The sequence below is a fragment of the Artibeus jamaicensis genome, unplaced genomic scaffold (genome assembly GCF_021234435.1).
Source record: "Artibeus jamaicensis isolate MK-2021 breed Jamaican fruit bat unplaced genomic scaffold, CSHL_Jam_final contig_797, whole genome shotgun sequence".
In the NCBI taxonomy this organism is placed as follows: domain Eukaryota; kingdom Metazoa; phylum Chordata; class Mammalia; order Chiroptera; family Phyllostomidae; genus Artibeus; species Artibeus jamaicensis.
Window position 1 is genome coordinate 8,369,232 of NW_026521977.1, and position 17,052 is coordinate 8,386,283.

At 46.3% G+C, this 17,052-nt stretch overlaps 1 protein-coding gene across 7 annotated transcripts in view; it reads right to left on the minus strand.

Annotated features, from left to right (window-relative positions):
- Window positions 1–17,052, minus strand: part of SERGEF (secretion regulating guanine nucleotide exchange factor) — a 182,084-nt gene that overhangs the window by 39,364 nt on the left and 125,668 nt on the right. Inside the window, exon 11 of one of the 7 annotated variants that reach the window (XM_053673024.1) lies at window positions 1,461–4,415. The exons of the other annotated variants lie outside the window; for them this stretch is intronic. Coding sequence (XP_053528999.1) covers window positions 4,258–4,415 — 158 coding nt within the window. The 3' untranslated portion in view covers window positions 1,461–4,257. Of the gene's footprint in view, window positions 1–1,460; window positions 4,416–17,052 lie in introns of those variants that run through there. 7 annotated transcript variants of the gene reach the window in all.

Sequence of the window (17,052 nt, forward strand, 5' to 3'; positions counted from 1 at the left end):
CTGTTCCTGGGACACAGGGAATACCAGCTTCCCTTGAGCACCAAAATTCACGGAGATTTCCCCCTTTCTCTCTGCAGTTCGTGTTACATATACCAGAGGGCTTTTAAAAGAATACCATGCTAACCTTCACGGTAACCACTGGCCTGAATTCATGTGGCTCACGTGTTTAGATTTTCACAGGCAAACATGTTCTTAGAGCATGTATCTCTCCCACGTGGGTATCCACAGATCCTATCACATGGTCCCAGGGCTGGATGAGCCACTCCTCTGCCCACACCCCTCCCTGCGCTCAGTGCACCCTCCTCGGCCACTCCACAGGAGGACACAGGCCTCCTCTGCCGCTTGTCTCACCCTCACCAGAACACAAAGATGCTCTCGGACAACAAACCAGAACACCTGGTACAGAACTGGGCTGGGGGATGGGAGGCGGGGGCTCAGAATGCCCAGCGAAGCCCCATTCCAAGTCAAGAACCAGCACTGTACTGGTCCTCTACAGTTGCTATGTGGGGAGACTACGAAAGAGGGTGCCCAGAGACAGCCCTGGGGGGTCACAGCTGCAAAGGGAGCTCCTGAAACACGGACCCTCTGAACTCAAGGACATACCCCCTGGAGATTTAGCATTCAGAGAAAGGGCAGCATCTTGCTTAATTTATTTTTCATTTTTATTTATTGATTTTAGAAAAAGAGGATGAGGGGGACAGAGAGACAGAAACATTGATTTGTTGTTGCACCCATCTATGCATTCATCGTTTGCTTCTTGTATGTGCCCTGGTGGGGGATCGGACCCTCGACCTTGGTGTATTGGGACGATGCTGTAAGCACCTGAGCTATCTGTCTAGGGCCTGTTTAATGTCTCTGTGATCGTAAGAACACAAAGCAATGCCAGATGGGTGCTAGGGATGTCACTTCCCAAAGAACCAGGGGTCCTCTCTCTGACGTGGCATTGCACCTGCCTCCTTGTAGATATATATTAATAGCAAGTATTTTAATTAATAAATGAATAATGAAATGAATAAAAGAACACATATCGAACACAACTATCTCACCCACAGATTTGGGAAAAAATGCTCAATCAACAAGCATCAGGACTGGAATTATTTCCCCTGAAGAAGCAGACTCTCTCCCCAGACTGTTCACACTCCTCTCCGTATGGTGAGTTTTTTCATGGCACCTTTTCCAGAATATTCTGATAAGTAAACAGAACCACAAGGGATGGAAGCAAACCATGAGTCTTCAGACCGATTGGACTAAACCACCTGCCCCCCAGAGAGGCTGGATCTGGGTCAGCCTCTCTGGGGGCCAGCCTCTCTGGGTCATGCCCAAAAAGATTCCAAGGCCTTTGTCCTACTGTTACAGGTGGCCCTGGGCATGGGGCGCCTGCCCTTGGCTGTCCAAAAGGCACCTCAACCAAGTGCAGTGTGTTCAAATTCAGATCAAGATCTTTCTACTCAAACCTGGTCTTTTCCCACTTTTTCCCCCTCCTTCTTCCTTTTTCCTTTTAGCTTAGAATGGCAGGGCCATGATCCACTTATGCATCCAGAAACCTGGAGGTTGTCCTTCCTACTTTCTCCTTCCTCACAGCTATATTTAACCCATCGTCAAGTCCTGCCAATTTTATCTCCTAAATATCTCAAAGCTCCTCTTCCTTCCTGTCTCTGCTGTCATTACTCTAAGCCTACCCAGCATTGTTTCTTACTGAGACTAATGCAAAAGCTCCTTCTTGACTGGTTTCCCTACACGCACTCTTGCACCCTCCAACCCATTCTCAAGACAGCTGCCAAAGAGGTCTCTTGTAAGTACCAAATGGGTCATATCACTCTCTATAGGTACAACACACATATAATATCAGCCTTTGCCCCAAACCCTCCAATGGTCCCCCTGCTCTTAGAATAACGAGAAACAAAAGTCCTTAACAAGGCCGACAGGGCCCTGATCTCTCTCTCCGGCCTCTTGTCTTCCCCACTCTTACGCTCCAGTCATACCGACCCTCTTAGTTCTCCAAAAGCACCGAGCTACCACCTACCTTAGAGGCCATATTGGTCCAAGTACCTAGAAAGCTTTTCCCCAACCCCACCCACTCCCTTACTTAATGCTCCTAATGATCCTTCAGATCTCAGCTAAGATGTCACTCTCTCAGCAAAGTTATCCCTGATTAGCTAAAATAGATCAGAACCCCTATTATATGATCTCATGGCAACTTGTCCCTTTCTTTCATAGTATTGATCCTAATTTGTAATTTTACATTTATTGCAATTTTTTCAATAGTCTTGGGGGAGTCAGACTCCCCCAAGAGATTGTAAGCTATTGGGTTGGCCATTAAGTTCATTTGTTGTTTTTTTTTTTTCCATAAGATAGCTCTAACAGCACTTAGCTGTCTTTAACTTCATTTGAAACAATTTTGTTACATTGTATTGTGACAGCTGTCACATCGGTGTGCATTTAAAAATAGATACCAAGATTGGTAAATTTTTGTGTGGCCATTTTACTATTGAAAGTGGAAGAAAATAAGCAACATTTTTGGCTTATTATGCTTTATTATTTTAAGAAAGATAAAAATGCAACTGAAACGCAAAAAGATTTGTGCAGTGTATGGAGAAGGTGCTGTGACTGATCAAACATGTCAAAAGTTGTGAAGTTTCGTGCTGGAGATTCCTCGCTGGATGACACTCCATGGTTGGGTAGAGCAGTTGAAGTTGACAGCAATCACATTGAGACATTCACTGAGAACAATCAATGTTATACCACATGGGAGAGAGCTGACATACTCAAAACACCCAAATCAATAAAGTTATTGGTGAAAATGAAAAACGTGTCTGTTATTTTTATGGAGAAGATGTAACGGACTTTCTGGCCCACCCGATACCTGAGGGCAGGGGTCACATGGGTCATGTTGGTTTTATTGTCATTGTATCTCCAGCTTCTAGTGCCAGGGCTGACTAGTAGGTAGTCAATAAGAATCCACTGAATAAATAAATAAAATGCAGATCTTGCTGAGTTTATTGCAGCCAATGCCACCAGGTCCTTGTTTAACGCTGTTCCTGAGGTGCTCTTGAGTTTGCCTTGAGCTACCTGGAAGTGCTGATGTTCTGTCTTCTCTCCCCCTCCCTCTCGTGTCCACTCTAGGGACCCCCCTTCCACAGGGGAAGAGATCATATCGTCAGATTGTCATCACAGTTACATTTGTGGAGATTTCACCTACCACGGGTTAGACACTGTCAAGTACCACGCACGTGGTATTCATGTGGTCTTCCAGTACTATGAGGTATACATGACTTAACCCCATTTTGCTGATGAAAAAAACTGAGACTCAGAGAGGGTTTTCCCAAACTTGGTGGGGCGAGGTTTTGAATCTTGGTCTAACTCTGCAGGCTACAGTCTTAATTACAACCTGGAGCCCTGGGAAAAGGGGCTAATAATACCCACCCATAGTGATATCATAAGGACTCAAGCACAGAGGCATCTGGTAAAGGGCGGCTATTATTACTGCTGTGGTGCAGGAGACATTGCTGTGGGGGAGAACCATTTACCGTTTTGCCCAGAAGAGAGCTAGTCTGGCTGGATGGAACAGCTGGATCCGATTTGGAAAAGAGACTTTCGTGAAAAGCGGCATGCTGTGGCAGTTCCAACACAGAGTGTGTGGAGAGAAGAGGCTTTATGCCAACAAAACCAAGCCAAAGGTCTCTGGCCCTGGGAACTTACCATTCTGAATGAACTTGGGTTTCTTTTTGCAAACCCAGAAATCAGGCCTGCAATAGTTCCTTGCATTTCTTTTGCTCCTTAGAGAACACAATGCATTTGGCATCTAAGTCTGAATTCTAATGTGCCAAGGGATGAGCAAATAAGGACCCACCAAGGTGCCTGGTCCTCAATCAGGGCCTCAGGGTCCAGGGAAGCCAGCAGATGACAAAGGACCATGTGTCACCTCTGTGTTAATCCAATCTTCTGAGACTCCCTTCCTTCTCCTGTCACTCACCTCAGGCCACGGAAAGAAGAGCAGCCAAAGCATTCAAATACTTTCACCCGCATATTCTCAGGTAGGAAGTTAATCCTCACCACAGAGTTGAGCAACAGGGCTTATTATCCTTATTTTACAATCAAGGAAACTGTGGTTTGAAGAGATTAAATGACTTGGGATAAATCACTTCCCAGTAAGAAGTGGAACTGAAATTCAGATCCAGTTTTGCTAGTTTCCAAAATCTGTGTTCATTCCACTTATCACATCAGAAGATTTATAATGACTGAGTCTACCGGGGAAACTTATGGAAACGACTTGGATGTGCACAGCTGGTAGTGAGGCCGAGAGAGCCCATTGCTGAGCACTTCCGTGCGCCCAGCGCTGCTGGAGTCCAGACACAGAGACGGACAAGGTAGGGCCCCTGCTCTGGAGAGGTGCCCAGGCTGGTGAGGGGAGCTCTCTAGGAAAAACAGGATAAGAGAAGATCAGGACCCTGAACAAGAGAGAAGGCAAAGGATTCTAACACATCAGAACCAAGGGGCTCTTGAAAGACAGATACTCAAAACTTGGCTGCATCACCTGGAATCATCTGGAGTATCATAAGAACCAAAAACATCCATGACCTCAATTCCCAGGTTCTACAGATATGCAGTTGGGCCTAGGAATCTGTACATTTAACAATTATCCCCGTGGTTCAACAGAACTGGTTCACAGGCCAGATGAACAAAAGCACCCCTGGCCCATTCCCTTCACTCTGCAGACAGGAGGGTGGCGGGGCAGAAAGGGAACGTGCCTCGACTGAGCACACACGAGATGCTTCAGACTCGAGTTTCCAGCTCACTGCCAACTGACTTGTCTTCTTCAAAAATTCAGAATGATTTATTTGAAGCATTAAAAGCACACATAACATATCTTATGTGCATGGATTAGTTAGTTCTTTAAGGGCAATGTAATGGCCTCCTAGAAAATTATTTTCTACAAAAATACAGTGTATAAAAGAACAAAGGGACTAAAATTATATAGGAACACACAGAATGCATGTATGTTTTCCTAACCAAGATCAGTTTTCTCACCCTCTCCTACCCCTGACCACCTCCATCCTAAAGGATCTCCACAGAGCAGAAAACTTTATTAATTAATGAAGGACAGTGCTTCGAGGTGCTGGTTCCAGAACTAGGATGGAGCGATACCAGGGAAAAGCAACAGACAAACAGGAACTACGGTAGCTGGCGACACCCTTCCACGGCATCTTCCTCCGCCCAGATGGAGACGTTCTGGTCACTGATAAAGTGCTAAGCCTCCTGCTGCTGACTTCCCTGCAGTCGGCTCAGTCCCCTGTCCTCACCAGAACAACAGGACTATCCTCTGTTCCAGCCTCAGATTCTTCCCGCTGGCTAAATGTAGGAGACAGGCAAAGGCCAGAGGCACCCAGAGGCTCTGAGGTGCGGGGAGGTGCGCTCTTCTGCAGGTCCTCTGTGAGCACCTCACTGGGAGCACCTCACTGGCTACCCTCACCGGGTTCCCTTCTTTGACAGTGTCCCTGGGGCTTGCCTGCCTCTGCTTGAAAACTCTGAGAGCAAACTCTACATGTTCTGCTCTAGCTTCTTTACGTGCACCTTTGTGGCAGTGCTGGCAGAGTGAATTCCAGTTCTGTTGGCCTTCTAAGGCTCAGGGACCAGAGCTACCCCTTCCTCTCCCACTCGAAGACCACAGGCTCTGAGGCTGGGAAGGGAGAGCAGAGGCAGTGGTTAGAGAGGTAGGTCAGGGAGACACAGGAGAGCTCAGTGTCTGAGAAGATAAAATGCAGAAAAGACTCCACGGAGGGCTCAGCAGCAGGGCTGAGTGGGGAGCAGCTGCTGGAAGCCTGGAGGTGAGACAGGGACCTTACGGACCAGCACCCCCATCCTGGCTCCATCCCTGATATGCCTGGCAGACCATGTCCTTCTTTTAGCCTTTTTCCCATCTTTAATCGAAGTAACTTGTGTCCAGGGTTCCCATCCAGATCCTGAAATGTGGATTTTCATTTTTGTTCTCCTTGGCATTAGATACACATGACTAAGATTGACATTGTGACTCAATGAGAAGTGTTTATAATCCAGAATCAGATTCTGAAATCATAGAGCTAGAAGAGGTTGATGAATCCAGTTCCCTCTTTCCACCCATTTGATGATAAGAAAACTAAGGCCCAGGGAGGGGCGGTAAATTCTGTGAGGGCAGAAACTGTCTCGCTCTCTACTGCATGCCTGATACATTTTTTAAAATACCTGTTGAGCCCTGGCTGGTGTAGCTCAGTGGACTGAGCGCGGGCCTGTGAAGCAAAGAGTTGCCGGTTCGATTCCCAGTCAGGGCACATGCCTGGGTTGCAGGCCAGGTCCCCAGTGGGGGACACATGAGAGGCAACCACAGATTAATGTTTCTCTCCCTCTCTATCTCCTTCCCATCCCCTCTCTCTAAAAATTAAATAAATAAAATATTTTAAAAAAAATACCTGTTGAACAAATGAATTAATGAATAAGCTCCCCAAAAGGTCATGCAGCCTGGGGGTGGGGGCAAAATCCTGACTGCTTGCCTGGAAGGAGGGAGCAGGATAAGGCAGAAGCCGCGGGCTGCTTCTGGCCCCTGTAGGTACGGCACTCTCCAGATGGAGAGCCGGAACACAGCCAGGAACAAATTCTCAAGGCTGGTGGTGCCAGCAGCGGGCTGGCCACCAAGTGGGCTTCTGCTGGAGTCCTCCATGCTTTGCATAATGAATCACACAACGTCAATTACTGCATTCGGTTAACAAGCCCATGTCTGCCTGTGCACCGCCAGTGAGTGCCCTGCGATTTGTCCAGATCTGCAGTTAATATGTGGCAAGGCAAGAGGGGCAGAGGATTTTGAGATACTCTGGGCCCAGGGAAATCAGGTGATCACTTTGTTTTAGGCAACTACTGGTCTCAATGATCAGGCAGCAGTATGTAGGGATGTCCTTTGTCCTCTCTGCGGAAGCGATCTGTCCTGTCTTGTCCTGTCCTGTCCTGGTAGGAGTACACGGTCAGGCTCAGATAAATCCAGCAGGAAAAAGCCATCACTGCGCTGTTTTCTCTGAAGTACAAAACAACACGGGGCAGGGATAGAGTGGAATTAAAAACCACCTGCCGCATGGCTTGATGAACTGCCTGGTCGTCTGGTCCTTAGCTCTGAAGTCTCCCGCAGAATTCAAATGATGGCTGCACTAAACACGAGCTGTGTGGTCTCTGAGTAAGTCTCTTTCTCTGTGGCTTGGTTTCCACATCTGCAAAATGGGGATAACAATACCTACTTTGCAGAGGTATTTGCAAGGATTACTCGAGATAACACAGGTCAAGCCAAGGAGAGGAGCTGGCATATAGTGGGTATAAAATACATGAGCCTCCCACCATGTTTGAGATATTTCCTGAAGGGATTCCCATCTCTCGAAGAAGATTGGGGCCAGGGCCCTAGGCAAACCCAGACAAGAGCCTCCATGTGTTAGATGTGTGTGTGTTTCCCCCTCAGGGGCCCCACAGTGACGATTACAGTGGCAGTCACGTGAGGACGTCAGAGCCGCCTTCTTCACCTCCACCCATGCTGCAGAGCAAAGTGAGCAAGCCTCCCATTGAGAGGGGAGGCTGCTCATTTCTCCAGCAGCACCGCTGCAGCCCCTGACCTACTTTCTTACTAAAAATAGCCCCTCTTAGGTCACTGCCGCAAATTGAATTCTGCTGCTTCCCTGCACCGGGTAAGCAGGTGGGTGGGCGTCAGAACACATTTGGTGAGCAGGCGCCTCTGCCTATGTGGCGCCTGGCTGCCCAACCACCAAGCACGCTCAGAGGGCAGAGGGCTGCAGGGCCCACCCACCCTACACAAGGCAGGTCTGCACCTAGCAGAGCTGCCCCTGTTCCTGCTAGGATGCCTTTTGGTGGAGGGCTGGGGGAGTGGGAAAGGTGTCAGTGAGGGAGATTCTAGTTCCTGGGCTCTGAAGTCTGCTAGAACTGAATTCAAATATGAGCTCCACTGCTTTCTTGTGTTTTAAACTTGGGCAAGACACTTTTCTTTTTGCCTTAGTTTTCTCATCTGTAAAATGGAGATAATAAGACTGACCTTAAGGTATCGTAGAGATAAAATATGTTGTATGTAAAGCAGTTGCTGGCATAGAACAGGTCCTCCATAGTGAAGCCACTAGGGTCATTCCTCTTTGTTGGGTCTGTTATTCCACAATGCTCTCCTGGTAAAAGCCTTTCAGGTGGGGGTAGCAAGAGACAGGTGACCACTCCCAGAACTAGGAAGATTTTAAGCTGGAAGCACCTTGTAGTTACTAAGGTCAAGGGTTCCCACACAGGGCTAAGCAACACAAGAACCAAGGTGGCTTGTTACCAATACTGACTCCAGGTCCTTGCCTTGGAGACTGGGAATCAGGAGACCTATCTCGGGCGTGGGGATCTGCATTTTCATAGCTCTCCATGTGATTCTCATGCACTGCCAGGTTTGAGAACCTTTGTGTTAGGCCAGTCACCTCCTAACGGAGATGATGGAGCATCCTTCTCGAGGTCAGGACTGGAAGGAGAGTGGCTGTTCACCTGCCGGGCAAGGAAGGAAGGGCATTTCCGGAGGAATGAACAAGACTTAAGAAAGCAGATAAGGGAGAAAGGTGTTGGTTAGAAAATGTCCTAAGGTCACCATACACGGTAAATGGTGGTGCAGGGGTAGCGCGTGTGAACCAGATCATGAAGGGTCTTGGATGACATCCACAATGTTGCCTACATCAGCAAGTACCATTTTCCCCAGTATTTTTAAATATATGCCTTTCTGTTTTCCTTTTTATATGTCCACTGCAACTTAGTCAAGCAGATGGGCCATAATTTATCTAATCCCAATTGCTGCACATTTAAGCAGCATCTACTTTTACTAAATTATAAAAACACCACAATGAACATCTTTAACCATAAAGCTTTTCTAAAAGATCTTCGCTCAGGAGACAATAAGTGAAAGTGAACAGATATCCTCAAAGCTCTTGACAAACAGTTTCGAAGTCTCTCTAAAAGGGACTGGACTGTTTTTATGAATGAAGAGTTAAGGCCCAAAGAGGCTGTGGGTCTTGTCCAGGCCACACTGCTGCAGGGTGTGCGACCAAGGGTGGCACCTCGGTCTCCTGACTCCAGGTCTTCCTTCCACCTCACATCGCCTTCCTACAGACCAAGGCTAAGGGCAAGCAACAGACCTGCTCAGCCAGCACCTCCGATCACTTCTAACTAAGAATTTTAGCTCAGCAATGTACATTGGTAGGAGAGGAGAACAATATGTGTTTGCTTACATGTACACGTGAAACTCTATCTATGAATCTATTTTTCCAACCTTATCATGTCTGTTCCCAATGGTTACAATTTCTGTTCCAGCCATGCCAAGCATATCTTACTCTGTCGTCCCTCCACACTATGATCCCGCATGCAATGTCTCCTGTTCTCCGATTCAAATTCTATGCCTATTTTAAAAAGACAGACCTGCATGATCCAAACAGCATTTCCAGACTGTGGGCATCTACTACCAATAACATCCATATGTGATACTTATTTTATTGTTTTGCAGCATCTCTTGTATAAATGCAAAATTATGTAAGTTTACTGACAAAATAAAAGTTGGTTCCAGGCCTCTGCTATTAGAGAAAAAAAACGACAGCCACCCCTGGTACTCCTCCTAAAGCTAATAAGAACAGATTTACTTCAAAAAGACACTTCTAGAGTTTGATGGGCCCCACATAGGTCACTCCAGCCCCCTGTACCGCCCATATCACAGGAGTGAACATGTTGGTATATTGGAAAGAGCGCTAGTCCAGGAGACAGAATAATCCTCCATGTGCTGGGGATCTACTCTGACCAGCACCATGCAAGTTGCTTTACATAAATTATTTAAAACGATCTTCAATAATCCCGGCAAGGGAAATGTTATTCTCCCCATTATATAGAGGAGAAATGTTATGATCTGAGAGACTGAGTGACTTGCTCGAAATCAACACCGTTCGTTAATAAGTGTCAAAACTAGGATTTTTAAACTCAGGTATGTCTGACTCAGAAACGAATTTTTTGCTGCATTAGTACACTGTCTCAAAGCTGAAGCTGTCCTACTTCAGGCACACCATGAGAAGGCAGGGTTCTTTGGAATAGACCATAATGCTGGGAACTATAGAAGACAGCAGGAAAAGAGAAAGACCAAACATGAGAGGGATTAACTCCAGAAAAGAAGCCACAGACATGAGTCTACAGGAGCTGAGCAGGGCCGCGGAGGACAGGACACTGTGGACATCGCTCATTCATAAGGTCGCCGGGAGTCAGAGCTGACTCAGTAGTATGTAATACATACACACAGTCTCAGCAAATGTCATTTCAGTTCTCTCTGCTGTTAGCGAGCTATATGATCCCCAAGGAGGCATCTTAGCCTTCTCACCTGAGAGCTGGGGATAATTCTCTCCCCATCCTGCTCTTCACTCTCAACACACACACACACACACACACACACACACACACAGCTATTGCCATGATTAAATGATACAGTAAGCATAAGAGACCCAAATGGACATGCAGATTGTATTAGAGTCCTGCACATCACAACTGGTCATTCCAATGATGACTAGAGACCCTACCAATATCCCCTGTTGCTTCAGAAAGATTCAATTACACTCACTAGACAGCCCCTTCTGATATCAAAAAGTGAATGGCTGCAATGCATTTTATAATAACCCTCAGTGAGACCAGAAACCAAGAGGTTAATACTCTGAGCAAAATGCATTAACCAAATACTGCACTCCCAGGGCACTCTGGGGAATCATGGTTTCCCAGGCCCTCCTCCGACTCCGTCACTGGTGGCTGTAAGTGCACACTGTATACCAGCAGCCTGTTGCTAGAAAGCAGGATTCAGTGCAAAGGAGGCTGGGCTAAGACTCCACCACCAGGGGTCAGATATTAATGGGCTTGGGGCATTTATTCCAGTTTTCCAGAGACTTCTGGTGAAACGTCAGCAGCCCTGACTTACAGCTCAGACCCTGCTGCTCGCCTTCCATCTCAGTTGCCACTACTTAATTCAGGTCCCCATCAGACCCCTCCCTTGAGGCGGTGCTCTGGTTTCTCTACTTGCTCTCTGCTTCTGGACTTTCTCTCTTTCCACTCAGCCTGTTCCCGGAATGATTTTCTTAAAATACACATTGAACCATGTGATGGTCACTTTTTCGTGCCAATCCATACCCAATCAAACACTAATCTAGGTGTTGCTGTGAAGGTATTTGTTAAAATATGTTTATTGGTTTTAGAGAAAGAAGAAGGGGGGATAAACATCCATGTGAGAGAGAAACATGGACTGGTTGCGTCCTACATGCACCCCAACTAGGAATCCAACCTGCAACTCAGTATGTGCCCTGACTGGGACTCAAACCCCCATCCTTCTGGTACATGGAATGACGCTCCAACCAACTGAGGCACCCAGCTAGGACACGGTGAAGGTATTCTGTAGGTGTGATGGTCATCCACAATCAGGTGACTTTACATAAAGGAGATTATTCTGGATAATCTTGGTGGGTCTGATCCACTCAGTTGAAAGGCCTCAAGAAGAAAACCAGGGTTTTTCAGAGGAAAAAGTTTCTGCCTATCAACTGCAGCATCAGCCTGCCCTTCCTGATGACTGATCTTCCCTATGGATTTCAGACTTGCCTAGCCATCCTCCATCCTTGTATAAGCTGATTCTTTGCATTAAATCTCTTAACACAGGGTCTGGCACAAATAATGTCCCTTTTTATCACAAATCTTTTATTATAAAATCATTAGGATGTCATTCTTTAACATAACAATATGTTGTTATTTCAAGCACACCATATAACATTTTAGGTGAAATGTTCAGATTAGAACCATAAATCATTACACCCATACTACAACCCTACCAACCACACACAAGCAGGTGTTACTTCTGCTGGACCCTGTATACGTCTCCTGCAGAGTCAGCTCTCTGGTTGAACCCGGGATGATATACTCTGCCTCTGAAACAAAATTATTGTTTTGATAGAACCTATTAGCCTGGTCAAAAATTGATGGCTGGGCCATTCCGAGGTTTGGTAAGGATGCGGAGCTACACAAATCTTCATGTACTGCTGCCATGTGTCAGGCATTAAGCTGGGCCCTTTACATACATTATCCCATTAAATCGTCATAATAGCTCTCTGAGTATTCTCATTATCTTTATCTACACAGGAACACTGAGGCTCAGGGAGGCCGCAACTCACTCAGGGGAACAGAGCTAGAAAATGGCGGAGCTGAGATGTGAAACCCTATCAGTCAGGTTTCTTTGACAGATTTAGTGTTCCCCGCAGATCACATCAAATTTATTTGAGAATTAAAACAAAACAATATTAAATCTATGATATTCTATCTTGCTTTCTTTGGAAAATTGTTATCTTTCTTTTATAAGTGTGCTTATACTTTTTACAACATCACAAAGCCTCTATAAAGCAAGGCGGGAGACCAGATTATTATCTTTGTTTTTATAGTTGTGCAATTAGAGCAAGCAAACTACTTAGAGTCACAAAACTTAGAAGAGACAGTGGGTTGTGCAGAGGGATGCCAGACCGGAGCTGTGGCCCTTAATAGAGGGATGGAGCACTGGCAACTGAGCAGGGAGGGAGCTGGGGGATAAATACCCTGACCTCACTCTTTTCCAGTCCTCAAGTCTCCTGCTGTACCGGAAGCCAGAGGTGGGTGGGGGAGGGGGACAGCAGGGTGGAAAAGGGCAGGGGCACACCTGAAGGGCCCAGTCCCTTGACTTTCCCAAAAAATAATCAAAGTAAAAATGTCCAAGAGAAAAGGAAGCTAAGAACATTTGATGATTAAGTCCAGGAGATTTGATATATGACTAATGTTAGTTCCAGAAAAACAAAAATAAGAAGAATAATTATCAAAGAAATACTTCAAGAAAAATGTCCAGAACTGAAGGGCATAAGCCTCTGGATTGAGAAGGCTCAGTGAATTATTGTACCAGGACAATGAATAAAAAAGACCTGCACCCAGGCACATCAACACCAAATTTCAAAACAGCGATGATAAAGAGAAGTTCTTAAAAGTTTCAAAGAGGGAAAATAACCTGGTCACAAAGGAACAAGAATTAGAAAAAAAAAACAGCAGACTTCTCAATAGTAACACTAGAAGCCAGAGGACAATGGAAAAATGCCTCCAACAATCAGAAGGAAAAGGATTTCCAACTTGGAATCCTACACACAGCTAAACTATCAATCAAGTGTGAAAACAGTACATATATTTTCAGAAATTCAAGGAATCAAAAAAATGTTATCTCCAACTAATCTTTGTCAGGAAGCTACTAGCACAGGTGCTCCATCAAAATGAGAGATTAACTATAAGGAGGAAGGTGGGGAGCAGATGAAACAAGGAAAAGAGTAATCGCAGGGTGATGGCCGTGCAGCCTAGAGTAAGGTAGACACTCTGCTCCAAGGCACACCAACCAGGCAATACATGAGGACAGGGGCCATTCCCCACATCCTCTCACCGCCCCTCTCCAAGGTCTAGATTTGTGCTGGGCACAAAGGAAGAATGTTTTCATTAATACACACCTGGAGTTGACTTAAGAATAAAGGAGCAAGAGAGATGACAAAGAGGGGCATGTGGAAAGCAAGAAGAAACACCAGAAAGAGCACTGAAATGAGTCAGAAACAGAGCTGCGGAGCACCTACTCTGTGCCAAGAGCTTTTCCATAAGCCACAAAATTCATTCCGATGACAACCACTCACAGAAGCTATTATTATCTCAATCCTTACAGATGAGGAACTCACAGGCTGAGAGAGGGTAGCGGCCTTGCCCACAGTCATACAAATATTAAGCAGTGAAGCTGGTAGTGGAATCCATGACTTCCTAACTCTGAGGCCTCAGTTCCTTACTCTGTGTTATGCTACTTGGGCAAATCACACAACCTTCCTGAGATTCCTTTCCTCTTCTGTACAATAGGAACTGAACTTTCCCTGAGAACTCTAGAGTTAGTGCAAGAACAAAAGGAGATAAATGGGTAGAAGTGCCTTGTGCACTGTGAAGCAGTGTGCACACATAAGAGGCTACTGGCATGTGCAACATGCCACACAGGGCCTACACTGTGCAGCTTCATGACCAAGTTTGGCCTCTTGGCTGCCATGGGAAGAGGGAGGGACTGGCCTGGGCTGGGCCTGTAGTTGCAACTAGGACCAGGCAGAGGCCGGGCCAAGGAGTCTGATGGGGATTCTGGAGCCGCAGTGCCTGGTCAGAGCAAGCAGACCTCCAGTGTGCTGAGGGCCAAAAGGTGAGCAGCATCTTTTTTGTCTCAAACTGAAAAGCACTAACCTAGTGAATTAATATCTTACAAAGTGACAAGATCCAAATCCACTGCTAGTCATTCCAGATTCCTCTACTGAGCAGTCACTAGCTTCTGAAAACAAACCAGATCAAGTCATTGTCTACTTTAAAACATTTCTTGGTCCCTATGACCCGACAGGATGAAGTCCCAGCTCCTTATCCTGGCATTCTAGGCCTTCGGGACATGGCCCCAGGGAGCCCTGCAGCCTCGTCTCCCACACTCTGTCCTTCTCCCAATCCATTCCCCCACCCCCCAACTTGCCAGTCCTTCTCCATGCCTTTGTTCATGTTGTTGTTGTTGCTGGGAATGCCTTTCTCTTCCTGCTGCTCATCCTTTAAGACCCACCTCAATCACCTCTTTTGAGAAGCATTCCCTAACCCCATGGTAGGGTGAAGGCCTGAGTTTATGGATGAATGAAACAGTCTCAGAAAGTGTCAAAGCTGCTTGAGACCTCCATGACTGCCTTAAACAATTTTTTTTATTTTATCCCAAAAGAAAAGGAGGCCCACAGAAGGAAAGTGACCTGCCCAAAGTGGCAGCTGCTAGTCTTATACTCTGATCCTTTGGCCCAGGGCCCTTTCTATAACCTGGTAAAGCCTCTTAATGAATGAATAAATTCATGAATGGACAAACGGGGATAGAATATTGCTGAAGCCCTGCACAGAGAACACACTATGGACTAAACCGTCACAGCTGTTCTGCACTTAAGGGCATTCGGTGCACCCGGGAGGAACAGGAGATCCGCAGAAAGGGAGGCGGCAGAGACGGCAGCCATCGAGTAAGGGGTATTGAAGGCCCCACGCAACCTGAGGCCTGCGGGTGCTCAGGGGCAACACCGTGAGTCTAGGGGAGATACCATGGTGCCGCCCAGGCTCAGGACGCTCGCTCCTAAGAAATAGCAGAGCAGGCACATGGGCTTGACTATTTGGTCGCTGTCAAAGCTGCCCTATGCTGCACATGGTCCCCTACATGCTTTGCTTTGAGGAGAGATGGGGCTGGCCTCCGCCCCCCAGACAAGTACTATTAGTACTAGCTCTGCTATTGGTCTTTCCAGTCTTCTGAAGTCACTGCAGGCTACAAGCTCAGGTGCTGCTGCTTGATATACTAACTAAGCCAGAGCCCGACCTGTGCAGGGAGGCAGTATGATGCAAACCTCAGGGTCAGCCGATGCTACTCTGAATCCTGGGGCCCAGCTCTTTGAGTTTCCAGTTTTCCATTGAGAAAACAGGGACAATTATCTATACACTTCTACCTTGCACGGTGATGATTAAATGAAATAATAAAGGCAAAATGCTCAGGCTGCTGCCAGCACTTAGTAGGTACCCAACTACTGTCAGTTCTCTTTTATTCTGTAAAAAAGTGTTATCTTTTTTAAAAACCTTTTATCTTCTGTAATTGTCAATGAAAGTGTCTTGCTACATAATTCATCACAGATCCACACTGACACACAATAAAGTCAGTGTCCCTCAGCACGCCATTGGAGACTGGGCCCAGCTGACCCTCAGCTGTCATGCTGGTCAACCATTTGTCCCTCAACCATGATTCACACTTTAAAACCTTCCTCCTTCTTTTTTTAAAAAAAAACAGGTTTTATTTATTTATTTTTAGGAACAGGGGAAGGGAGGGAGAAAAAGGCGGAGAGAAACATCAGTGTGTGGTTGCCTCTTGCACGCCCCCTACTGGGGACTTGGCCTACAACTCAGGCATGTGCCCTGACCGGGAGTCAAACCAGCAACCCTTTGGTTCATAGGCCACACTCAATCCACTGAGCTACACCAGCCAGGGCAAAACGTTCCTTCTTTTTGTTCATTTTGATCCCTCAGCACATAATTGTCTTTACCCTTCCTCCACTCAGGAACTACCTCTTTTGTGAGGATTTCCATGATTGATCACTCCTTCCTCTTCACTTTCTCCTAATTCTTATCACTCTGCTTTGTAGTCAGTCATCATTTATTAAGTGCATATTATGATCCAAGCTTAATTCACAGCCCTCTTTCCCACTAAATGTCAGCGCCATGAGGTGACTAAATGTGGTTTGCCGTAGGCCTCCAGGGCATCCGTAATGCTACATTATCAGCGGCTAGCAAGCTAAGGAGAGGGAAGGAGGCAAGTACTGTAAGATTCATTCAGTGTTTAACAAACATGTGAAGCACCTACTGCGTGCAAGGCAAGTGTAGACAGTTAAAGGTCTATCAAGACGTACAACACAGTCTGTGAACATGCGGACAGACGAGTGGAAACATTCCTCAGATGGGGATGCTAAGGCCCCAAGAGAAAGAGCAACTGCCCGGAATCACACACGCCGCAGAACAGCCTCACTCAGAAAGACTGAAAATGCCTGGCAAGGAGGTGGCACAGCTGGAACTCTCATATATCCCTGGTGGGAGTGCAAATGGGTGCACTCTTTTTGAAAACTATTGAGCAGTGCCTACTAATGCTATACTTATGACCCAGATATCCTACCCCTAGTTACACACCCAAGAGAAATCAACGTATATATTCACCATAAGGCATGTATAAGAACGTTCATAGCAGTTCTATTCACAACCCTAAACTGGAAACAAACCAAATGTCCGTCGGCAGTGAAATGGGTAAGCTGTGGTGTGTTCATACAGTGGAATATGACTGATAAATAAGAAAAGACTACTGCCACACACAGAACGGAAGATTCTAACAGACACAAAGTGTTGAACAAAAGAGTACACACTGTATGGCCCCATTTATATGAA